We start from the raw sequence: 25,589 nt of genomic DNA, 5'->3' as shown, positions 1-25,589 counted from the left end.
ATTTATCATATTGTTGAGAGGTAACGCAGTGCAGATTTCTTTTAATCAATCTGCACTTAAACTAGATGGGTTTCCAAACCTCATGGAATTTTTAGAATAGAAACCAATGGGTGCATTGAGTGGTATAAGAAAACATGATAGAGCAAAGACTTCCAAACCCACTGTTATTGACCTTTGTTTCTTTGGATTTATTTTAAAGAATAAGAACTACAGTATTTCACCCTTTCACCTATCAAAATAAAGAAAGTGCTCCACCACCTCAATAATGCAAAAAAGTTACTCTCCACCCTAAAAAATGGATTTATGACAAACAAACAAAAGTGACAGCGTGACTTCACTACATCACTTTCAACACCATTTCACAGAGCTTTCATTGCCTCCACCCACTAAACGTCACATCTCTGCTGCTCAGCTGTCAAAGCAAAATCCGCCTGTATTTCACTTTGTTAGGTCTCCAAGACGGGCAACATTTTCCCAATTACGACAGCACCTGAAGGCAGCAGTGAGATCCACAAACTCTATCAGTGAGAGTGCAGGTGGGGAAAAAACGTTATTTAGCTTTCGTTTGTCATGTTAGATTTTCCAGAGTAGTTGTCTTTTAATCTTAAACTTTTAAGAAGAGTCAGCAAGGGTTTTCTTTTCTTCTTTATTTGAATGTTTTTTAATTCCGTCGTGAGTGGCCCGGTGTCACACATGGCTCCCCGGGCGGTCTGGCTCTTGGTCGCGCTGTCCGGTGTGCTCACTGTGTGCTCCTGCTGGGCTTATACCTGTCCGGCCATCTGTCGCTGCAGCGCCGACACTTTTCAGTGCAGCAGAGACACTCAGCTGGCCACCCGGGCAGGAGCAACATCCGTGCCTCGACTGTAAGTAGGCTAACCCAACTTCCATAGTGTCCATAATAGCCAGTCTCGTTTAAAATCTTTGTTATCTACCCACCGAGGGTCTGAGGTAGCTATTTTACCCTGAACAAGTCAGTGTCCCTGTCGTACTTTATGGACTTGGCTTTCTTTTGGAACTTATTTTTATTTCCCTCACTGTCACATTAACATTAATATTTTGACACGTGGTTAAACGTATTACAGGATTGATCATAAGTGTCATTTAGAAGGATAACCCGAGGAGACATGTCTGCCTTTTGCGATTTTGTTTTATTTCAACAACTTTACCTATGAATGTTACAGACGGCTCACTCATCTGACCTTGAAAGAAGTCCCCACTCATGCATTCAAGGAGCTGATCAACATTACAATAATGTAAGTTCTTATTTTTTCTTACATGTTTTTGTTGAGTGAAGAAATATACTGTAGGTGTCTTAATGTCACATTAAATTGTGGTTTAACTTGGAATATGAGATACTTGGCCTTGACAGATCATACAAGCAAAGGGGAATGCTGACAATTAAAACTTGAGCGAACTGTTTTAAAATTACATACATTTTACCTGATAAACACAGTTTGTTTGTTGTATGTTTCCAGTCTTGAAATATGACAGATTCTGGACATAAAACTCACATTTGACTGACCCTAAATAAACATTTATGCTAATAACATTGTCAGTAATATGAATGTGTGTGGGTGAACATACTGCAAACAAATCCACTGGGAAGAAATGTAATGTCTAGGACAGAAAAAGGACCTTTTCTCTATAGGCCTCCATGAGTCCATGGCAACTTTACAGTTAAAATATACTTCCCCTGTAGCGCCACCTATTGTTCTGTGTGTGCAGAGCATTTGCAGTATGTCCAATTAGGATTTCAAACAACACTATAAAGATTCTCCCTCATCAAGGTCATAGTTAGGCATTAACCTTCCTTGGCTTGATTTTAACCAAATATGTGGGAGTATATTGTAGCACCAGTAGGAAATAGAGAAAGAGAGTTTCTACAGGACATGTACGTGTGTCCACCTGTCTCTTGACACCTCAGAACAGATTTAAACAATGGGTGCAATTTCACATTTTCAGTGTGATTTTTATGTCCTTTAAAAGAATAATATTAGGATAAACATAATAACTCTATGTGGCAATGACTACTACATTATTTTCAGAAAGAAGGCTTGGAAATAAAAATGGGGTGCGTATTGATATTTAGTCATTTTGATATCTGAAACACTATTTGGGGGAGGAGGAATTCTGTCATGATCCAATGAACTCTGACTAATAAAGACTCAACTATTACATCAGATATGTCCCAGCTGTTTGTATCTTGACCAGGCACAATAACAGCAACAGTGAACATTTGTTGATGACTATTCATTATTTCCTAACATAATTACATTTCACTTTGATGTCTTGCTCTGGAGATTTTGAAGATTCAGTTGTCAGTTATTATAAAGTTTCATCCACATGCACAAGTCATCACATTTCGAACAGGTTTAGGATTACGCTTGAACGCCTTTTCTGTTCTTACAGCATTACACTTCATTCTACAAGAGCAGCCTTTAGCTATGTGTCCCATTCAGACATTCAGTCATTAAGAATCAACAAAAAGGTGAAAGGTGAATTTGTCATCAATTCTGGATATTCTTTGCTTGATATTCTTTGTGATGATCATGATCTATTTAAAAGAGCAATATGTGTCCGATAAAAACTGAAAATTGTCGAACAAAAAAAACAAAAAACACCATAAATACCACCAGCTAAATGAAGCTGTACCTTGGGTCTGGATTACACGTCAGTAAAATCCAGTTAAAACTGATAGATCTTCATCTTAATCGCTGATTAATTTGGTCTCATCTTTATCATGTTTACAGCTACTAAATACTCAAGTCCTAAAGCCATAACATTAGCCTGAATTGTTTTAGTGTATGGGTTTCACCATTTAATTAATATATCACGAACAGTTTGATGAGAAGATAACATTTGTTAGCTTTTGGTGAAACCATTTTCAAATGGGGCTGGATTGTGTTGAGTGTGTTCAGTTTGCTGTCTCTGCTCCTCAGGGACAAGGTCTTGTCAATTCCGAATACTTACAGTACTTCCACGCGATAGGTTCGTTATGTCTGGATTTTGTCTCTATCACAAAACAGTTGATAGTGATATAATACATTAAAGTTTACATGAGGTTACAGTCCTAACGCTGTGAGACTTCATCTTTTCAGCATGCTGGCCAATAAAACCTGTGTCAAAGCAGAGTGACATGAGGAGCTCTGTGTTTCAGATGACGCAAACTGGAAGCACAGCAGCACAGCTTCATCTAGATGACCATGTGAAAAAGCTTTTTACAAGCTGTAAGTGGTAATTATGACACTATACATAATGCAATCAGAGGAGGGGGTAAAAGAACAAAATTTTAAGCAGTACAGATGGAGTCATTTAATTGTTTCTTTGTATGAAATGGAAGCAGAGTGACATTAACCCAAGAAAAGTGTCGGCTGATTATAGCAGAATGAGAGTCTTAAAACGATGATTACAAAAAGAAGATGGAGTGTGGCTCAGAAAAGGAAGCCAGCCTCCATCAGAAAACAAAGTGCTCAAGGGCAAATCAAGAAGTCTTGTTGACTTTGTTTGTCTCTGAAGGTCTTTGTTTAGTCCTCCTTAAACATTTTCACTTAGTCTTCTTGGCCTAGATGCATCCTTGATGTATGTTTGGAGCTTTTCCAAACATGAGGTGAAGTGTGTGTGTGTGTGTGTGTGTGTGTGTGTGTGTGTGTAGTACCCTAGAAGTATGAATTGTTGTTGGTGGTATTTTAATATTTCCCTCATGGTTTGCATCCCAATATCAATCAACTCTGTCCTATTTCTAAGAGAAGTGCATTAAAAGTAAGGAAAGAAATCCATAACTTGTGTCATAAATGTATGGTGGTAAATCAATGTCAATATCATTGGAAATGCACAGACTATGAGTCACAAATGTATATTACAATTTGTAAACACAAAACACAATCCACAAATATATTTCAAATCCACAAAAATGTCATGATCCACAAATAGAAATCTGTGACTTGTACTTGAAAACCAGAACTTGAATGAATGAAAAAAGATTTATCTGCTTGTCTGGTTAATATTATACAGTCCCCACCAAAAGTATTGGAACGGTAAGGCAAATTCCTTTGTTTTTGTTGTTCCCTGAAGACATTTGGGTTTAAGATCAAAAGATGAGTATGAGACAAGAGTTCAGAATTTCAGCTTTCATTTCCTGGTATTTACATCTAGATGTGTTTAACAACTCAGGAAATATCACCCTTTGTTTGAACCCACCCATTTTTCAAGTGAGCAAAACTATTGGAACATGTGACAGTTTCCCTTTTAGGTTGATTGTCCAAACATTAAATAGCTCTGCATGAGTAGTCTTAAGTTTTCATCGTTTTAAGACTGCATTTCCTGTTAAAGAGGATAAACCAACATGAAGACCAGAGAGCTGTCTATGGGAGAAAAGCAAGCCATTGTCAAGCTGAGAAAAGAAGGAAAATCGACCAGGGGTGCGTTTCCTGTACAACCACGGAAGGTTGCATTAAACTATCTTGGTACGATGCATCGTTAAACTAACAAACATCTGAAATACGACCGTTTCCAAAACTGTTGTACCTTGTTGGTACCACCGTGGTTTGAACTAACTTAGATTGAACCAATGTAGTTTGAACATGTTTCCAGGTGTGTTCGTCTGACTTTCACAGCACGAAACTCACATATATCACGCATATTTATTATGCCTAAATATGTCAGTTGTGACCGATATTAAGTGACATTATTATGCTAACTTATTATTTAGGCTTTTCATAGCATAGTCGTACCGGCAATAACAAGAAAATCAACAATGGTACTGAAATCAACAATATAAATAACATATAACCTAATCATTTTATTTTGCCTTCATATAGGCTAAGAAAAAATTAAGAACTATTAGCGATTACAAGACATTTAGTAAAATAGGTTTAATCTGCAAGTATCACTTTAACACTATTATGAATCCCTTGGCTGCAAACAAAATTTAGGTCTTGAGAATAGCTCCATGCGATAAGTAGCTGAGTGTCTGTATGTTCTATATAGAGACAGAAGCTGGTTCGACTCGTGAGTTCATCAATCTTTGTTATAATGGCAGCTAAAGCTCTCAGGGATTCATTCATTACAGTACTTTCATGAATTTATGCATGTTTGTAATCAAGACTAGAGAACATCCATCTTCCTTAGAGGCCTGGAAATGTATACATGAAAGTAATATTATATAAGTATATATAAAGTGTTGTCTTTACATTCTCTGTTTTGTCCTTTAACCTTTGTACTGGGTGACTAATATTAAATTAAGTTATTGTGAACAGATGGGTAATCTGTGAGAAAAACACCTGCTGTTTTTAGATGGTCTACTCTAAGATAGGCCTACTTAGTACTGAAATAATGCAGCCCTACCCATGACCCAACAAATACATCTAAAAGTACTTTTACAACTACATTGAAAAAATTCCCTGCTTAAAACACATTAAATCCACCTCCTAACACTGCATTTTCTGTTACCTGTGACGTAGTCACTGTGAACTAAGCTTCTAACCACAGATCAGGAGCTGTAGTTCAAGCTATGCAACTTATCGACAGTTGGTACGAACATTTGTCGGAACTATGGTTTCGGGGAACACCTGCGTCGCTTAACGATGGTTCATTCCATGTAAGTTACCAACTTTGTTACCTCCATAGTTCGAACTAGGGTTTTGGGAAACAGTTGCGTCGCAACTGCATAGTTCCAACCATAGTAAGTTGCTACCGTAGTTAGCAATGATGCTTTTGGGAAACATACCCCAGAGCCATTGGACAAATATTGGGCATAGCAAGCACAACAATTTGGAATGTCCTGAAAAAGAAAGAAACTACTGGTGTACTGAGCAACAGACGTCAAACAGGTCGGCCAAGGAAAACAACAGTAGTTGATGACAGAAATATCGTGAGAGCTGTGAAGAAAACCCCCCAAAACATCAGTAAGTGACATCACCAACGACCTCCACAGTGCAGGGTGAAGGTATCACAATCCACTGTTGGAAGAAGACTCAGAGAGCAGAAATATAGAGGCCACACCACAAGATGCAAACCACTCATCAGCAGGAAGAATTGGAAGGCCAGATTGAAATTTGCAAAGAAGTACAGAGATGAACCGCTAAAGTTCTGTAACACAATCTTATGGACTGATGAGACCAAGATTAATCTCTACCAAAGTGTGGAGAAAGAAAGGAGCTGCTTATGATCTGAAGCATACAAGCTCATCTGTGAAGCATGGTGGAGGTAACGTCATGGCTTGGACGTGCATGGCTGCTTCTGGAAGAGGCTCATTAATATTTATTGATGATGTAATTGATGATGGTAGCAGCGGAATCAATTCAGAAGTGGACAGAAACATTTTGTCTGCCAATTTACGCAAAAATACATTGAAACTAATGGGGAGGAAGTTTATCATGCAGCAGGACAATGACCCAAAGCACACTGCCAACAAAACAAACGACTTCATCAGGGGAAAAAAGTGGAAGTTTTCAGACTGGCCAAGTCAATCACCTGACCTTAACCCAATAGAGCATGCATTTCAACTCCTTAAGAGGAGACTGAAGGGAGAAACACCCCGAAACAAACAAAAACTGAAAGAAGCTGCAGTAAAAGCCTGGAATAGCATCACAAATGAAGAATGCAACAGTTTGGTGATGTAGATGGGTCGCAGGCCCATTATTGCAAGCAAGGGTTATGCCACCAAATATTAAATGTTATTTACTTTAAGATTTTTGTTCCTTTACTTTTGCTCACCTAAGAATGCTGTGGTCTAATACAAACGGTGATATGTCCTAAGTTGTCTAACACATCTAGATGTGAATACCAGGAAATAAAAGTTGAAATTCTGAACTCTTGTCTCATACTCATCTTTTGATCTTAAACCCAAATGTCTTCAGTGAACAACAAAAACAAAGGAATTTTCCTTACCATTCCAATACGGTGACGGTGTATGCAGATCGTTTCACGTTTGTTTTCGAATTTTAAAACTTCTCTTTTTATGTTTTACAAATCACTCTTTACAATTTGTATTTTCCAACGACTATTTCTGTGCAAGTGTCAAATCTGTGTTTGCAGATCACAGTGTATTTGTGGGTTGGATTTGTCTACAAATCATTTTGACAGTTTTACCATGGAGAGTGTGAATATGATCCACAAATGTAGTCAGCCAATCAGGGGCATTCCTTGCTAATAATAGACTACTATGCTCTAAACTCTGTGATTTCATTTTCTCTGTGATAACATTCTCCACTAGGGAAAAACTCCCCTTTGCTTTGACGTGCCCTCAACTAGTGAACAAATACTGGGGTCCTGTCAAATGAGTTCTGACTAATGCACTGTTATAGTCCAACAACCTTACTACGTTTCACTGGTGTTCAATATGGTTGCTGCTCAGAACAATGAGGACATCCAGCAAGTGATGAGACTTTAGTTTTGCTAAAAATTGCATATTTGCTAGGTTGATCTGAGACATTTCAGGAGAAAATTGTTAATAGGCTCTTGTTAATCCGTTGTGTGATGTGAAGCCATTTCTTTGTGCCTTAGTGAGATCTCCCAGAGCGACTGCATCACAAAGATACAGAGACACGCCTTCCTTTCCCTTCGCAGCCTGACTCAAATGTAAGTGACACTTTACCTTCCACTGCACCTCAGATTCAAACTGCACTATGAAAGTAATTATTCATTTGAACAGCTGGTGTGTGTGTGTTGCATTTCACCTAAGTTTCACAGGATTAGTCTCTTAATTACAAAGCAACGTGTTTAATCCTTGACTTTCAGTGCGGCTGATGTGTAAATGTTCTAGGCTGTGTTTGTTGACAGCCACTGACAACAATAATTGTGATAACTGATACTTCTCCTCATTTTCATTCCCGCAGTTCAGTGCAGAATATCAACAGTCTGAGGGTTATTGAAAAAGAGGCCTTCACTGACCTGCCCAAGCTGGAATATTTGTAAGTCCTCCCGTTTTACATTATTGCTGTGTTATCGCAGGTGGCTTTGTCTTTACCATCTCCTGTTAAGCATCAGCATGTTAGCATTGTCATTGTGAGCCTGTTAGCATGTTGACGTTCGCAGTTAGCTAAGTACAGCCTCACAGCAGTATAATGTAGCATGGCTGTAGACTTAAGAGTCTTGCTATTGGATTATTGTTTGGCTTTTGTATCAATTTTGTGTATGTTTTCCTATTGAGTTGTAAGTTAAGTGAGGCTATACATGCTTACACATCAAATAAGTACAAATGAGTTGGGGGGAAAAAAGCCAATAGCAAAACTGTCTGGGCGAAATAAAAGAGGAATGTTAAGGGGTTAAAGGCCAATGATGCCATCAGGGTTATCTTGAGTAAGGCTTGAAATTTCAAATATGGAATAAAAAAAACCAAACTGGGAGCATGGAGTTTGAAACACTAAAGTCTAAAAGTCGGGTTGTGTCTGCTTTCTTGCTGCCACCTTCAAACCACTGGCAGTCTTGTGTCTTGAACAGTTTGTTTGAGGCTGCAGATCTCCTCTTATGACCTCTATGTTCTAGGCAAAAGATACCCATCTGAACATACAGTACGTTACATACTGTATATATCTAGCATTCATTGCTAAAAGTTAAATGTAAAGGAACATATCAAAGGTTACAAGCAGACACTGACACGATGTGATGAACCACATCTATGCGGGAATGTTTTTCAAAACTGCTTCATGAAATTTCTCTTACCATCTGAGACAGTCTGCAACTCTGTGATATTTTGTTTGCACAGATTTGTTCTTATCTGCTTATGATCATCTGTCTCTGCTGCTCGTCTTCACAGGAGCATCTCGAACACAGGGGTGATACACTTCCCAGACTTCACAACTATCTCTTCCCTGGCGCCAAATATTATCCTGTAAGTAATCGCATTTAAAAATAGTGAGTTTCTAAACAGGATTAGTGTCTTTCTGCGTGTGCAAAACTGTGTGTTGTTCTTGGTGTAACTCTAAGGGGAACCCAAATTGATTATTCTGAGCCTAGTTTTACTTTTATCTATCAATGTCATAATGCCACCGACACTGCCGCAAATCCTGAAACTGGGTCACAGTTCATTTAACTGCTATTAATATACATAATTTTGTCTAACTCATAATTTAGCCAAACACCCCAAATTAATGTTAACTCCTCTGTGTACAGAGAAATGGCAGACAACATGAGGATCGACGTCATTCCTGCGAATTCTTTCCAGGGTATCACAGAGGAATATGTTGAAATGTGAGTAAAGGAGCCATATTTCTTTTGTTACCTCATTATCAGAGCTAGAAGCAACAATTTGTCACCATTTGTTGCAAAGATGTGTCTCAATATGCTTATGTAATTGGATGTTCAGTTCTCTGACCTTGATGCTTCTGACAGCAAACAACAAAATGTATAACATTGTGTCCTTGACAGGAACCTCATTAGAAACAGCTTCAAAGAAATCAAATCTCATGCATTCAATGGAACCAAGCTCAACACACTGTAAGCATTTTGATAATTAAAAGACTTTCCCTTCATACTAAGCTAACAACAGCATAACAGTCTGATACGGTATGTTGCTGTTGTTCAGGTTTTTCCTTTTTCTAATCATAAAAACTGAGTGTACCACTAAACAAACGTTATGTAAGACTAAACAGAGATTGGATGCCCCATTGTTTTCTTACTCTGCCCTGTACCGTTGAATGTTGATGGGGACGAGATATGTGCAGACACCCTGCAGTCTAAAAATAATGCTCATCTTCCTCAGTGTCAAGTTGAGAAAACAAAAAGTAGATGAAAAAGGGGTTTGGGGCATTGTTGGCCATTAATGTGTCATCTTACATTTCATTTCATATTGCATGTTAACTGCAGAACTACAGTTTGGACTGGAAGTCACTTGTGTTTCAGTTGTTTTTTTGTCTTTTGTAGAATTTTGAGAGACAACAGGTATCTCAGTTACATCCAAGAAGACGCTTTTGAAGGAGCCACAGGTCCAAGTCTTCTGTAAGTAGTACCAAGAAAATTATCATTTATTTAAAGCTGCGAGAATCAATATTTTAGCATTTAAAGCTAGCAGCTAAACAGCTTTTTTATCTCAGGTGGAGAGCAAAACAGAGCTAAACATACAGTGAGTTGAGTGGTACCAGGTGACTAAAAATGCTGATGTTGCTCCACACCTTGTTCCACTGCCCCAAAGTGTTTACAAAAGTAACTATCAAAAAAATACTCCATTACACGTAAAACTCAATTTGTCATGCAGAATATCCCCTTTCACAGTGTTACAATACTTTTTATGTATTGGCATAAAGTATTGCCTTTTTAGAAAATGTTTATTATAGGAAAGTAGAGTTAATGTGTTCATGTGGAATTTTGATGTAGTTCATCATTACTGTTTCTATTGAAACTCCTCATATTTTATCAACTAAATATATGTTGAATGTAAAAGCTTCAGTAACTACAAACTATATCTGTCAAAAGTAGTAGAGTAAAAAATAAAATTTTCCTGTGAAATGTATTCAAATGGAGAAGTATAAAAAGAAATACTCAAGTAAAATACTTGTACCCAAAAATTGTTCTTGAATCAGCCCCTAAAAAGTTCAGGTTTCACAGATACAAGATTGAAATCCAAAAGCAGCAAATTTACGATAGTGACAAAGTTAATATGGAAGAGGACAATCATACATTCTCTATCTGCTACATCAACAGCATTAAGGTGGCCAAATTTGAATTGGGTCAGTAAGCAAGATAAATATTCATAACAATGTTTATCATTTTATTGTATAAACATTAGGCCGGTGACAGCCTGTCTGTGTAAACAACCAACAAGGCAAGTGGGGCTTCTGAATACTGATTAGTTAGCAAATAGCCCAGTCGGCGGAGAATACAGCTTGCAAGGTCTCTGATTACAAGCAATCCTACATTATAGATAAGAAATTTCCTCTAATCTTGGTATTATTATTATTTATAGTATTCACTGACACGCAGGAATGCTAGCGGTCTTCCTTTTGCTTGTGCAGGGTTCATTGTAGTACCTCTGGATAGTTTCAGATTTGATGAATGTCAGGTTAAATGAGGGATGAAAGTATGTTAATTGTGTTCGATGTTCAATATTCATTGTGCTTGGGATAAAATGTGTCCTCATTAAATGTCAGTAACTACATCCTCTATTCTGTGTCATAAGGCATTTTGTTGTGAATGAGCATCTCTTTAGAAAAACAGTGCGATTTACTCATTGGATGGTGCATATGAAAACACTGTAAATTGGCTGATTTGCCTGAAACAGCATTCCATCAGCAAAATCCAACATGGTGGCTCTTCTTGTGGGAAAAACTGGCTTTGTAACCCTCCGACTAAATTTAAAATGTGACATACCAGACATGACTGGCCAAAACTGATTTAGTGGCTTGTGGTAGTCCAATGCCTTAGTAAAACACTGAATGTTCTAGTTATTTGACTGACCGTCACTGAAATATATCTCTACGTGTGTGATTCAGGGATGTTTCCTCCACAGCTCTGAGTTCCCTCCCCCCTAAAGGGTTAAGGCAGGTGAGGTTTCTGAAAGCCAGCTCTGCCTTTGCTCTGAAGGCCCTCCCGCCACTGGAGAGCCTGGCTGAGCTGCTGGAGGCCGAGCTCACGTACCCTAGCCACTGCTGTGCCTTCCACACATGGCGTCGAAAACAAAGGTAACCGACAACTGCTGCCAGAGATGTAACAAATCCATTCACATCTGCATAAAGAACAAGAGCTCTGTCAAATGAATACAGATCATCAGCAGCATGGTAATTAGCTGTGGAGTTTATTGACATTTTCTGTGGTCTAACATTTCCCCTCTTTTCTTTTTTATTTAAAGGGAAAGTGCCTTAAAGAACTTCACAAAGCTGTGCGATCTCAGCGAAACTGAAACGTAAGCTACTTCACTGGGGACTTAGGGACAGTACAAAAGTTACTGGGGGGGGGGGGTTAAAAAGTAAGACATTAATATTTTCTCTGAACCCTCCCCTTAACTTAGAAAATGTATAATACACTCCCCCAGTATCTCAAACATAATGATATTCAAGTGTAGAAAGGATTTAAGATGGTCTACTCTAATTTACACTTAATGGAAAAATAATTTTCACAGAGCCCCAAAATTTAACCAAAGGAGTGGAATTAGCAAATGGCAAAATTATGGGAAAAAAATACTTATGTCTGTTTACTGAATGTTTCAGCCGTTCTTCAGCCGCAAGAGCTGCAACTGTCACTTCACATGACACTTCATAGTTTTTGATTTTACTGTAGTTAAAAATAACAAACTCTCCGGAGATATTTAGTTTCTCAAAACTGACATGTTGATCCTATTTGTTTCAAGATGATTTTGATGAGAAAAATAAACTCCTAATACAGGGACATGTTTGCAGTCCTCGTATGGCCCGTGACACAAACAGAAGCCATCGTTTTGATGTAAATATTTGATCTTAAACACAGTTTATTTTCATCAGTAATCTTCAAACATTCTGTGTATTCCTTAGAGAGCCCACTGCAGATGGTGTGAATCTTTTTGACGACATCAACTTTCAGTATCCAGACCTGGAATTTAATTGTTTGAACAACCCCTTCGTCAAGTGCACGCCAAAGCCAGATGCTTTTAACCCTTGTGAGGACCTGCTGGGCTTTCCAGTCCTGCGCTGTCTCACCTGGATAATTACAGTTTTCGCTGTGGCTGGTAACCTGGCTGTTCTTGTCATCCTGCTAATTAGCCACCATAAGCTGACCATCTCCAGGTTTCTCATGTGTAACCTGGCCTTCGCCGACCTGTGCATGGGGCTCTACCTGATGCTCATCGCCTTCATGGACTACTACTCCCGTCACAAGTACTATAACCACGCCACAGACTGGCAGACAGGGCATGGATGTGGCATAGCTGGGTTTTTGACTGTGTTTTCCAGCGAGCTCTCAGTATACACACTGACAGTGATTAGCCTAGAACGCTGGCACACCATCACCAATGCCATGCATGTCAACAAGAGGCTCCGGATGCAACATGTGACAGCCATGATGGGGGCAGGGTGGGGGCTCTCTCTGCTGGTTTCCCTGCTCCCTCTAGTGGGGGTCAGCAGTTACAGCAAAGTGAGCATCTGTCTGCCCATGGACATCGACACACCAGCCTCTCAGGTTTATGTGGTGGCTGTGCTCATTTTCAACGTCGTCGCTTTCCTGGTGGTTTGCTACTGTTACATCTGCATATTTCTGAGCGTCCACAACCCAGAGCACTCTACCCATCATGGAGACACTAAGATTGCCAAACGCATGGCTGTGCTCATTTTCACAGACTTTTTGTGCATGGCGCCGATCTCCTTCTTTGCCATCTCAGCAGCCCTGCGCATGCCACTCATAACCGTGTCTAACTCAAAGATCCTGCTCATCCTTTTTTATCCCATCAACTCCCTCTGCAACCCTTTCTTGTACACCCTCTTCACACGGGCTTTCAGGAAGGACGTGCGCCTGCTGCTGAGCCGCTGCGGCTGCTGCCATGCCAACACTGACTTCTACAGGTCACAGACTCTGGCTTCGCACCTCAACTCTACCCAGAAAACGTCCACCAGAAAACATCACTCGCATAGCTTCTATGCCTATCACATTAAGATGAAGGGTTGCTTTCTAAACAAGGGAGCCACATGACCATCAACATAGAGAATTGTATTATGAACTTGAAGACAGCATCTGCTGTCTCGCTAAAAATGCATTTCTTCAAACTTTAGGTCAGGTTGAAGAGACTGCTCGTCTTGTACATGGCAGGCGTCAGACCAGATTTGATCTAGGTTAGTTTATAAAGTGTACCACATTACCGGAAACTCTCAAAGTGGCAGGTGGATGGAGCAGGATTGGGGAATAAATAAAACACCAGTTTGTTTGCAAAGCTATCCTAAAGAATTGATGGTCATCAAGATATATAAAACAGCACTTGTGTATGGTGTTGTGACAACCAGATATTTGGTTCTATTAAAGATCAACAGGTAGAAAGTCTTTATTATCCTATCCTTAGAAAGGCTGAGATTTTGAGTTTGAATTAATAAAAAGTAAATATAATCAAATGGAAGTCTTTGTTTTAGCTCATCCGACATCAGTTTTAGTGCCATCTACTGGGTTGTTGTACTCAGGAGACATTTGGACACACTTGAAGACTGCACACATGTCAGAGCAGCCAAGGGACTCAGTTAAAGCTGCAGCCTGGTCTTTGAGAATATTACTGCTGTTCAAAATGTCCTGGATTTTCACAATAAGACATTTTAATAAAAGAAAAAAAAAGGTGTTCAATTACTCACGCTAACCAACTGTTTCCCCATATAACAGCTGTCGAGACTAACATACCAGGATATACAGTATAGTCCCATGCCAAACCTCCACTTGTATACATATGTTCAGAACACATACCCGAATATGGGTTTACCTGGGATGCTTTACCTTTCCAAAAACAGCACTCAGCAGCTCATCTGAGAAACTTAAGAAGCTCGTATTTACTTTGGTTGACAATGTATTTCTGAAACTTTACATACAAATGCTGGACAGAGAGTCCCTTCAGTGCATCATGTCCAACACATAACTGTGGAAAATGACATGTGGCATTTACATAAGGACATCAGGTTCTGGTGGTGCCACAGATCCTCCTTCTGTGACCATTTATATAGGAGATGTGCTCATTGACTCAGCTGCATACCGTTTAACCCCCCCCCCTTTGTTTTGATTGAATCATTTTTAGAATGAACAAGTAATTTGCAGATATCCTGTTTCGTCTACTCAGAATGAACTTACAACCCCTTGTGGGGGTTCTGACTCCCAGACTGGGAACCACTGCTATAAAGTACACTCTGCGCTAATGTGCACACTACACTATTTAGGATGCAATATTTGAAGCTGGTATACAAGAAAATTAATTTTACAATGTTACACACCAGGCCTGCACCAAAGAATGTTACTAAAATTGTGACAACACTGTCAATGTCAAAATGAAAACTTTTCAAGGATTTATCACTGATTTTTTTTGTGAGTTGTTGCTGACGCTGCCACACCACCCTGCACATTTTTCCCCCAGCTGTGAGTAAATACTTGAGTGTCTATCCAAACTACAGTCAAACATACATCAATTTTAGTGTCCATGCTGGCATTTTATGTGTTTGGTTTCAATAGTTTGATTTATTCTTATATGACAACAAGGCAACACTGGCTTTGTACAGGGTTGCACAGAAAGAAAAAAAAGGTTTATTAAATGCAGCACAACAGTGCACCTCAGTGTGTTTTAAGCAAGATTAAAGGCAAGACATTACAATGTTTGAAAATCAAATAGCACATTACGAACCTTCAAAGCAACATAATCACGACAAAAGAATACACAGTCCAGGTCAAATAATGTTTTGCTCCACTAATAAAGTAAACTATTCTCCGCACAATATTATACAACATAAATTCATGTTGTTTGCCTTAGATTGGATTCAAATGCAACACTAAGTAATTGGTAGCATCGTAAATGACTTGATGCAAGAAACTAAAACAGAAGTATCAGTGATTTTGGACAGTGGTGTTTTAAACAGCCTGCTCCGTGAGCTAAATTACAGGTCTAAATTCACTGATTGTTTTGCCCTTTCAAATCCTTTTTTTTCCCCCTTCTTTCAACACGATTATCTGATGTATGCAAGAAATCTAAAGCGCATTACCACTCGGCTTCCCCAACAGCTTTAGAGAACACATAGTCCCTGCCTCCATAGCACATTACTCCATCTTTCAAATGAAACTTCCAGCGGTTCTTACTGCGGTGGATCTGCAACAGAAAGGAAATATTACAATGTTAACAGTCAGTATTCATCACAGGCAAATGACGGCCAGGAGAGAGACAAAATGTTCTTACTTTGTCATACTGGCAAACGATTACATTGTCAGTGTCAAAGAGATCGGGGATGTCCTGCTCAATCACGTCATCACCTGAATTCAAAGGATCCTAATCAATAGGAACGATGGTGTGGGAAACAAACTGTTAAAATGAGCCAAGTCATGTTTTTTTTTTTTTGACTGAGAAATGTATTTTCTAGGAAAAGAGGGAACAAATCAACAGGAGTTTTCCCCCTACTGAGATGTTTTAGTGACAAAAAATAAAACAATTCATATCAGGCTCGGTCTCTCTCCCTCACCTCTTCCTCTGCATTAACGAGATCATCTGCCCCCTCGCCGTCGCTGCTGGAGGAGATGCTGTTGCCGTCACTGCTGCCATCTCCTTCCTGCAGAGCCTTTATGGCCTCTGCATTGATTATACCCAGAAAGTCATTTTCTTCCAGGGGAACTCCCTCTTCCTCCTCAATGTCAGAGTTGTCAGCAGGACCATCCAGCTGAACGATGTCTGACAGCTGGCTGTAGCTATAATCCAGGTCCAGCTTGGAAGCAAGAAGAAACATGACAGTTATGCCAGGATAATATTCAGAAAAACTTAAGTTGGAGTGGGACTAACTGCTGTGGTAAGATTTCTATTCTTTGAGATTCTTTCAAGTTTGCACACCTGAATTGGCTTAAGTTGGTGGCACAGCAGTCCGTTTTGCTGTTACAGTACAGTGTGATGAAAAAAGCCCCAAAAATGCTGGATCCTACACTTAATGTCCTTCATTAAACTCTCTCTGCCTAGGAAACACCACCACCACCTAGATTTTGTAACACCAGTTGAGTGCCCTTTAAAGGAATAGTCCGACATTTTGGGAAATACTTTCATTCGCTTTCTTGAGGTAGATGAAAAGATAGATACCACTTTATGTCTGTCTAGTAAATATAAAGCTACAGCCAGCAGCTTAGCTTAGCACAAAGCTAACTGGAAATGATGTGCAAAAGCTTTCACAAAAATATGAGCCCAGTCAGCCACATGGTGGCGCTGTAATTAAGGCTTAAAAATGCAACATTTGAAAGGCCACGCCCCTCACACCATAAGTCTAGAAATTCATCACACAAGTCCAGCTGAATGTTTAACAAAAAAGCCTCAAGGATGCTTAAGGTCCACCTACAAATAGGTTATGCCATTTTGAATGTTTTGAAAAACGTGTTTAACATCTTCTCCTAGACCTTCTGATTGCCACCACATTTTTACTGGATCATCACCAAGCTGATCAAAAATTAAATAAATCTTGTCGATAAGTTGGGTGTGGCTCTGGAATTATATGGACATAAATCAGCAACCATTGGGCCAATCATCACAATTTGTCTTCATGAGTGACAGACATACCCTGAAAGTTTCATTCAAATCAACCTCTAGGGAGCGCAATAAATGCATAATAACTGGACGTGGAATGATACAAAGCTCTCAAGGTCAAGGTCTGGATACTGAAAGTTGATGTCGTCAAAAAGATTCACACCATCTGCAGTGGGCTCTCTAAGGAATACACAGAATGTTTGAAGATTACTGATGAGCAAGAGGTGTTTGAAGGCAGATTTTCTTACCTTTAGACAGAGCCAGGGTAGCCCCCCCTCCATTTCCAGTGTTTTGCTAATCAGTTGCTGGCTCCAGCTGCATATTTAGTTGTATTCATTTTCTCTCAGCAAGAAGGCAAATTAGTGTATTCCCCAAAATCTGGAACTATTAATTTCACAATACACATCTGTGCCTACTTCTGTTTTTAGTATTTGCATAAAATATTCTTTTCAAATTACCCCAAGGACAGCCTCAGACTGGTTGTCAGTCTTAGCAGGCACTAGACTCCTAGCCCTTTCTGCTTTCTCTCTCTCCTCCTCGATCACTTCTTTCAGGATGTCGTCAATGTCTCTGGTCTTTGACGCCTGAGTCAAAGCCTCCTCCGTGCTGATCTGGAAGTCTAATAGCTGACTGCAGGGTGAGGAATTCATACTGAGGTTCACAGGTTCAGGTTGTGGACTCAGCTCGTTCTTTTCCGGCGTGAGCTCTGGCAATTGGGCCCCCTGAAGCTGCAAGGTCTCAGCAGCAGGAACTTGAGGCTTCTGGGGGAGACTGCTCTGCTGACCGGGGGGTAAACTGGAGTTTGGATGTGGCGGCTTTGTGACAGAAGTAGCTGGAACAGACGATGGCTCTACCTCCTGAGGATGAACAGTGTTTGGTGGGACTGCAGCTGACTGAGGGCCAGGCGCTTCTCTCCACTCAGTGACTTTCTGTGTGGGTTGAGATACAGGTTGCTGACCTGCTGGGGCCTGAGTAACCACAACAGGAACGTTGACCTTGTAAAGTTGACCTTAGTGAGACAAAAGGGAGGAGCACTATATATTACAGCCTAATATTACTTGCTAAAAAACTAAAACAGATGTAGGCCCATAACAGGTAAAGTCATTGTGTACCAGAAGCTGTTTGTAGAGTGACTCCAGCTGGTATCTGCACAGGGTAAGATAACCCAGCAGGGAGAGAAAAAGTAGCAAGTGTCTCTGAGTTGTTCTGCAATGAAACATTATCATAACAGGTATCATGTCAGACAAATGAAGAGAATGTGACTGTGGAGGCAAAAAATAACCATAATAATCTGAATCTCTTAAGGAACTGCACACCCAACTGTGACATTTAACCACTGGTGAATACTTATGGTTGACATTTAAATGCTCCTAATGTATAGCAGTTAATTATACTATGACAACCATCTAGCTGAATTTGTGTGGTGTGAATATTTCCAGGAGCTCATTTCATGTGGTGCAATATCAAAAACTTCACTTAACGCATTTCTTTTTTAGGGTTCAAACAAATTCAGGATAGAAAACAATTCTGACACCAAAATGATGAAATATTTAAACTTAAAATATCCACCAGGCAACCAAGAATAAAAATCAAGCCTGAATGTAATTTATCAGACAGGTTAGACACAAATCCGATTGGAGCAACTTCATTTGTTTTTTTTGTTTTTTTTAAACTTGACTTTGTTTTTAGATCAGAATTTAAATAAATTAAAATCATTGAACTATAAAAAAATTAGAATAAAATTTGTGAAATTACACCACTTTAAAACGACCTTCTGGACAGAGTTAAAACCACAAAGACAGATGGATTATTTTCAAATTGAAATATTTCAATGATATAAATTCAATGGTATTTTATTTACATTACGTATTCAGTAGTGGTTAAATTTAATAGTAAGAAATCCAGTTGCTTTACAGATTAAAATTATTGACTTTATTGCTTTCATATGTGCCCCTCATGTGATGTGCTACAAATCTTGATGACACTTGCCTTGATTGGGAAACGGTGAATATTCTGACTTGCAGGGATCACAACTGAGGCTGAGAGAAAAAAATCAGAGCAGAAGAGTTAGAAGAGTGGGCTGTCTCTGACTTACAGTACAGTGCGCCCTCTATGCACATTCATACCACAAACATGTTTATTTTGTCAGAAGCAGTTAATTTCAAGCAGCACTGCATTACCTGTGAGTTCATGATTAGTCTGACTGTAGTTGGCGGGGAGCTGCAGCACAAAGTTGGATGAGTTGATATTGTTTTTCCTAAAGTCTTCCATTGCTTTTGACTGCATCATCTTTGACTCCCAAAGCTGCACATCAGAAGACACAGCAGTCTGTCTTCCTGGTATGGTGCATACTTCCTCACTAGATGATCTAACTTTGCTGTAACTGACAACTTGAGTCAAAATGTGCATTATATGTAGTTTTTAAAAAGTGAAGTGGGTTCAGTAGAATATAACTCACATGTCTTAAATCATCCAGGACCCTGTCTTCAAGCCCTTCATCCATGAACAGCTCCCTCATGCTCTCAATCACATCATCAATTATGGACAAGTAGAGTTTGGCCTGCAGTTGTTTACAAAAACTGTAAATCAGAAACTGTTGAGCTGCTTGTGGCACATGTACCAAATTCTAGTGGTGCGTCGTCCAAAGAACGTTTCGTTCATTTGACCTAATCTTGTATATGACTCAGGAGGAACGAGTAGTCTGAGGGAGTAATTCGTACATTTAGTCTTGGACTCTTGGACTCGTTCGCTCGTCACAAAGCAATTGCATGAGCTCCGTTAGCACCAGTGCTTGAAGTGGGGAAAAAAAATAGATGCCAGTCCTCCCCATTAGGCCTAAATACAAAGTAAAATGTTAGTTAGTATAATATTAACATATTTACAGGCCACACTTTATTTGGATAGTCTGTCTGCCTGTCATTCATTCATTTTGTGCAAGAAATATGCTCTACATGGTCATTAGTCTCTGATTTGTCCACCCCCAGAAGACTTTGCATTAAACACTTTTTGTACCAATTTATGGTGGAAATGTCTTTATTTATGTGAAGGGAAGGGTGGCAGGTGACAATTCCAAATATATAAATATAGTGGAATATAATGCAGTACTGAGCAGCTTGTTGTTTAAGCTTAAGATACTTTTTTGGACAATGCACATTTGTTTCTTCATTTCAGTTGCATTGCATGTTTTCTTATTGTGCATTGCGTCATTTGTTATTTAACATTTCTTGTTGCCGTTTTTCCAGGACATTTTTAACAAATGCTTTCAAAAAGTGATGGAGACCTTCTGATTCTGACCTGTCCCCAGCGAGAAGGACACCTATCTGTCTACCTTATCTACCTATCTTTTAAATGTCTGCCCCATCCAGGCTGATTGGTCGGTTCACGAAAAGTGACATTGACGAGCTACTTTCAGCACACAGCTGCTTAAAAGGCACCGAGCTTCTCTTCTCCCTCGTCTCTCTCCGCCACAGACGAGAATGTGAGCAGGTGAGCGTCACGTAGCGCCCAGAGAACTTGATATGGAGAGGGCAGAGGAGAGTACCAGCAGCTTGGGAAAATGTCCCGGTACGCCAAAGAGTAAAATGTCGAGGTGCCGGTGTTCTGTCGATTTATGCTACCTATCGAGATGTGCTACTTAGGGGTTCTGCGCATGTGTATGACCCACAAGCGTGGTTTGTTTCCACGCCCATAAATCTGTGCAACCTTGCTGTTGGGAATGCCGTCGAGAAAGTGGCTGATCGTTAGTAACGTCAAAAAAATGAAGAATATGCTACCCATGATATCTTAAATAAAGATAGCATAATATAGTATTTGAACATGCTCCCCATCTCCGTACAGTACACATGGAGTGAGTAGTGGTGCAATATAAAATGATTCTGTGTTGGGAGCATTATTTGATAGATGGATATTAGTTATCAGAATACGCTACCCCTGAAATGATGTAATATAATCAAAAAAACAGAATGTCAATACTGTGAGAGTTATAACTTTATGAGATTGGAAAAAGGAAAACATAAGCTAGCATTTTTCGATAGGGCAGAGCGACTCCATAGTCTCTGCTGTCGATTTGCGCCACGGTAGCAATTTTCGACAAGGCAGCATAGCTCGTCAGAACACCGGTACTGCGTACCGCCCCACTTAAAGCACTGGTTACCACAGGAAACAGAAGTGATTAGCCTAGTTCAAGACTCTCAACTGTAGGTCTCTAGGTTTGGTTTGAGTCTTTCATTTGTCATGTGAGCTCGGCTACGGTGGAGCAGGAATGAAGTATTTGTTCACCACTCATATGGGTCCTCCTCAGAGTCTTTTGTTCATTCGGCAGTTTGACTTACTGCCTGCGCCGGAGAATGAGAGGCAAGTCGGTTGTCGGTAGCAGTTAATGGACTGACACGATCTATTTAGTTAATTATGTGACACTTAATAAAGCATAACGTGAAAGAACGAAATGACTCAGTCATTAGTTCATTTTAATTAACGATATTTGAAGATTCGATTCTGTCAAGAATTGACTTCCCCATGTTCCCCATTACTCTTCACTTTGCAATTAAGTCAATGTTAATTAAATAAAATGTTTTCTGGGCAGACTTCTTACAGGGACAAAAACATTGTTGATGTTACTGCTAATACTAGGTGGTGTTAACACAGAGCTAACTTTTACATGTGACCTAACGTTAATTGGTAGATTTCTGGATGAGAATTTGCTTGACACACATGATGAATTAAACATCACTGAGCTAGTCCAAATAAATAGCTCGAGGCTCAGAATAAATTGCCTATATTTGAATAGAAACTGTGCTTTCATTTATTAGGCTACTTGACTTATATACAGGCCAACACACACCAAATAGCTTTGCTGTTAGTTAGCTTCTAGCAAAAAGGAAGCTAAGGCTATTAGCTAGCCTCTAACAACACTAGCTGAAAAGCAGCTTTGCTTACCACTGGGCCTGTGTTGGTCAGCATGATTCAAGGCAAAAGTAACTGTGGTCCGGTAACAATGGACTTTGGAAACATACAGTTAACAGTGATGAAGTCAGATTGTTTTGCCCGCACCAACTGGATGGAACGTGTGCACACACAGGTGAAGGTAATCAAGCTTCACAGTGGAATGTGATTGGAGCAGAGACCTTCAGGGTTTGCGATGGACTGGCGACCTGTCAAGGGTGTACCCCGCCTTTCGCCCGATGGCGGCTGGGATTGGCTCCAGGCCCCCGCGACCCTGTGCGCAGGATGAACTGTTGACGATGGTTGGATGGTTGGACCTTCAGGTCTCTCAAGTCTCACGCATTGATTTCAACCATACAGTCTATGGTCTGATCAGTCAATATCTGTCAGTAATATAAAAAAAAATAATATCATTATTAGTCAGAATACCCTACCCCTGAAATAAAAAAACAGAATATGTCATAAAATACTGTGAGAGTTATACCTTCATGGGATTGAAAAAGGGAACACATAAGATAGCATTTTTCGATAGGGCAGAGCGACTGGATAGTCTCTGCTATCGATTTGCGCTATGGTAGCATTTTTCAACAAGGCAGCATAGATCGTCAGAACACCGGGTCGCTTGTGCGTCTTCGGACGAACTTCAGCTTCTGGTGGGGAAAACGGAGACTTTTATTCCTCTTCTGTGCTTCACGGAGACCTGGCTGTCTGAACTGATACCGGACTCCGCGCTGCAGCTAGGCTTCCAACTCTCCGGCAAAACAAAAGGTGGAGGTGTCTGTTTCTATATTAACAATGGCTGGTGTACCGACGTGACAGTGATTCAGCAGCACTGTTCTCCTAATCTGGAATTTCTTATCATTAACTGTAAACCGTTTTACTCCCCCCGTGAGTTTGCTTCATTCACTGGTCAGTGTTTACATCTCGCCGCACGCCAACATTCAGGATGCACAGAGCATGCTGGCCGACCGGATACTGTGTGGAACAGACAAACCCAGACTCCCTTGTTGTTGTTCGGTGACTTTAACGGGAAATCTCAGCCAAATACAGACAGTTTATAAAGTGTCCAACCAGAGAGGGGAACACTTTGGATCACTGCTACACCACAGTTAGCAGTGCCTATCACGCCGTCACACACTGATCATGTGATGGTCCATCTGATTCCTGCTTACAGGTAAAAACTAAAGCTCTGTAAACCTGTTGTGAGGACATCAAAGAAGTGGACTAGTGAAGCTGTTGAGGACCTCCAGGCATGTTTGGACCGTACTCACTGGGATGTTTTCAAGAATGCTACCAACAATCTGGATGAGTTTACAGAGGCTGTGACATCCTACATCAGCTTCTGTGAGGACAGCTGCATCCCAACACGGACCAGGGTGAGTTATAACAATGACAAACCCTGGTTTAAAGCTAAAAATAAGACAGCTAAGGTTGAAAAAGGAAGAGGCATTTAGGAGTGGTGACAGGGCCGGTGCAGGGCGTTAAAGTACAGGTTTAGCAGAGAGGGGCGACAAGCTAAACGACTGAACTCAGAGAGACTAAAGAACCAGTTCTCTGCAAACGACGCCACTTCTGTCTGGAGGGGGTTCAGACAGATCACAAACTATAAACCCAAAGTCCCCCACTCCATAAACGATTCTCACCTGGCAAATGAGCTGAACCAGTTCTACTGCCGCTTTGAGAGTCAATCGGACACCATCCCCCGTGACTCCTCTGCTCAGCTTCAGCCTCAGTCCACCACCACTTCTTCCCCTCCCTCCTCAGAGCTGGCCAGCTCCACTCCCTCCCCTCCTCTCTCCATCACAGAGAGGGATGTCAACGGTCTTTTTAGGAGGCAGAAACCCCGCAAAACAGCTGGGCCGGACTCTGTCTCCCCATCCACCCTGAAGCACTGTGCTGATCAGCTGTCTCCGGTGTTCACAGACATTTTTAACACCTCACTGGAGACATGCCATGTGCCAGCCTGCTTCAAAGCCTCCACTATCATCCCTGTCCCCAAGAAACCAAGGACCACTGGACTTAACGACTACAGACCCGTCACCCTGACCTCTGTGGTTATGAAGTCCTTTGAACGCCTTGTGTTGTCCCACCTAAAATCCATTACAGACCCACTCCTGGACCCCCTGCAGTTCACCTACAGAGCCAACAGCCCTCATTGGGCTCATCTCAGGTGGGGATGAGTCCGCCTACAGGTGGGAGATCGACCATCTGGTGACCTGGTGCAGCCAGAACAGTCTGGAGCTCAATGCTGTGAAGACCGTGTAGATGGTTGTGGACTTCAGAAAGAGCACAGCCCCACCCTCCCCCATCATCCTGTGTGACTCCCCAGTCACCACTGTGGACTCCTTCCGCTTCCTGGGCACCATCATCTCCCAGGACCTCGAGTGGGAGCTGAACATCACCTCCCTCACCAAGAAGGCCCAGCAGAGGATGTACTTCCTGCGGCAGCTGAAGAAGTTCAGCCTGCCAAAGACAATGATGGTGCACTTCTACACCGCCATCATTGAGTCCATCCTCACCTCCTCCATCACCATCTGGTACGCTGCTGCCACTGCCAGGGACAAAGGCAGGCTGCAGCGCATCGTTCGCTCTGCAGAGAAGGTGATTGCTTGCAATCTTCCTTCTCTTTTGGACCTTACGCCTCGAGGACTCTGAGGCGAGCTGGAAAGATTGCAGCTGACCCCTCCCATCCCGGACACAAACTGTTTCAGACTCTCCCCTCTGGCAGGAGGCTGCAGTCCATTAGGACCAAAACCTCTCGCCACAAAAACAGTTTCTTCCCGTCTGCAACTAGTCACATTAACTAGTCCCGGGTCCCCCACTGACACTCCCCCTTTGCAAATGATACAAATGTCTCTGCACATGTAAATACTGTTTCATCTCGTGTCGGGCACAGACTTGGCACGTCGCACATATTTGTTGTTGATTGTTGATATTTGTTGTATATTTATATGGACGCAATATTCTCTTCCGTTGCGTTACTTCTGCACGGCACAGACCCAGAATAATGCACATGTATATATCTGCAAGGTTGTTCTTCCATTCCATATTTATATATTTCTACATTTATTTATGTTGACTGTATGTTTGTCTACGTGTAGCAACTTATCACCACAGCAAATTCCTCGTATGTGTAAAACACTACTTGGCAATAAAGCTCCTTCTGATTCTGATTACTTAGCTTTAGCTACCAGAAACTAAGGAAAGAACTAGAGATGGTTTTCTATATTTTGGCTCTGGGCGGAACACTACCATTCATTACGACAGTGAAAATGGCTGGCCTTGAGCCATAGGGCTTTAAGTGGGAGCACCCCCCACCCCTCGTCGTCAAGGCATTAAAATGCGCAACAAACACAACACCATTTATAAGCTGAAATGTGTAGCCTATTACAATATCTATTTTTCCTAATATTAAATATGGCTTCAGTATCGTAGTAGTGGCTTAGTTCTCTGTAGCTTATCTCAACTGTCTAGTTTTAGAGACCATGGTTTTCTTGCCACTTGTAGTTTTCTGGTT

At 40.7% G+C, this 25,589-nt stretch overlaps 2 protein-coding genes across 8 annotated transcripts; one reads left to right on the top strand and one right to left on the bottom strand.

Moving 5' to 3' along the window:
• The first annotated feature begins 454 nt into the window (after positions 1–454).
• On the top strand, positions 455–14,229 carry LOC123984125 (lutropin-choriogonadotropic hormone receptor-like). 2 transcript variants are annotated; one of them, XM_046070819.1, is made up of 11 exons: positions 455–863; positions 1,182–1,253; positions 7,504–7,578; positions 7,836–7,910; positions 8,756–8,830; positions 9,112–9,189; positions 9,367–9,435; positions 9,862–9,936; positions 11,427–11,615; positions 11,783–11,836; positions 12,669–14,229. In XM_046070819.1, exons 1-11 carry the CDS (start codon positions 655–657, stop codon positions 13,588–13,590), a joined length of 1,893 nt encoding a protein of 630 aa, XP_045926775.1. In that variant the 5' UTR covers positions 455–654; the 3' UTR covers positions 13,591–14,229. The 2 variants fall into 2 exon arrangements, with proteins under 2 accessions (XP_045926775.1, XP_045926773.1); XM_046070817.1 differs by having other exon boundaries at positions 12,441–14,229.
• Positions 14,230–15,073: 844 nt separating this feature from the next.
• Positions 15,074–22,220, bottom strand: gtf2a1l (general transcription factor IIA, 1-like). 6 transcript variants are annotated; one of them, XM_046070824.1, is made up of 10 exons: positions 22,067–22,211; positions 19,852–19,966; positions 19,590–19,710; positions 19,312–19,435; positions 19,121–19,170; positions 18,244–18,337; positions 17,590–18,140; positions 16,092–16,331; positions 15,812–15,901; positions 15,074–15,724 (listed from the first exon to the last, which is right to left on the bottom strand). In XM_046070824.1, exons 3-10 carry the CDS (start codon positions 19,647–19,649, stop codon positions 15,617–15,619), a joined length of 1,317 nt encoding a protein of 438 aa, XP_045926780.1. In that variant the 5' UTR covers positions 19,650–19,710; positions 19,852–19,966; positions 22,067–22,211; the 3' UTR covers positions 15,074–15,616. The 6 variants fall into 6 exon arrangements, with proteins under 6 accessions (XP_045926780.1, XP_045926781.1, XP_045926783.1 ...); XM_046070825.1 differs by having other exon boundaries at positions 19,312–19,514; positions 19,590–19,691; XM_046070827.1 differs by having other exon boundaries at positions 19,312–19,508; positions 19,590–19,691.
• Positions 22,221–25,589: the final 3,369 nt, after the last annotated feature.

This window comes from Micropterus dolomieu, linkage group LG15 (genome assembly GCF_021292245.1).
Source record: "Micropterus dolomieu isolate WLL.071019.BEF.003 ecotype Adirondacks linkage group LG15, ASM2129224v1, whole genome shotgun sequence".
Classification (NCBI taxonomy): Eukaryota; Metazoa; Chordata; class Actinopteri; order Centrarchiformes; family Centrarchidae; genus Micropterus; species Micropterus dolomieu.
This window is presented reverse-complemented; position numbering and strand designations above follow the sequence as displayed.

What these genes read in the sequence shown, in the direction of transcription:
- gtf2a1l (XM_046070822.1), bottom strand. Translation starts at nt 22,090, where the DNA reads ATGCTGACCAACACAGGCCCAGTG. An exon ending in TGACCAACACAGGCCCAGTG is followed by an intron (nt 19,692 to 22,066) that starts GTAAGCAAAGCT and finishes AAACAACTGCAG; the next exon opens with GCCAAACTCTACTTGTCCAT. An exon ending in CACTCTACAAACAGCTTCTG is followed by an intron (nt 18,141 to 18,243) that starts GTACACAATGAC and finishes TGTCTCACTAAG; the next exon opens with GTCAACTTTACAAGGTCAAC.
- LOC123984125 (XM_046070817.1), top strand. Translation starts at nt 655, where the DNA reads ATGTTTTTTAATTCCGTCGTGAGTGGCCCGGTGTCACACATGGCTCCC. An exon ending in ACAGAGGAATATGTTGAAAT is followed by an intron (nt 9,190 to 9,366) that starts GTGAGTAAAGGA and finishes TGTCCTTGACAG; the next exon opens with GAACCTCATTAGAAACAGCT. An exon ending in GATCTCAGCGAAACTGAAAC is followed by an intron (nt 11,837 to 12,440) that starts GTAAGCTACTTC and finishes TGTATTCCTTAG; the next exon opens with AGAGCCCACTGCAGATGGTG.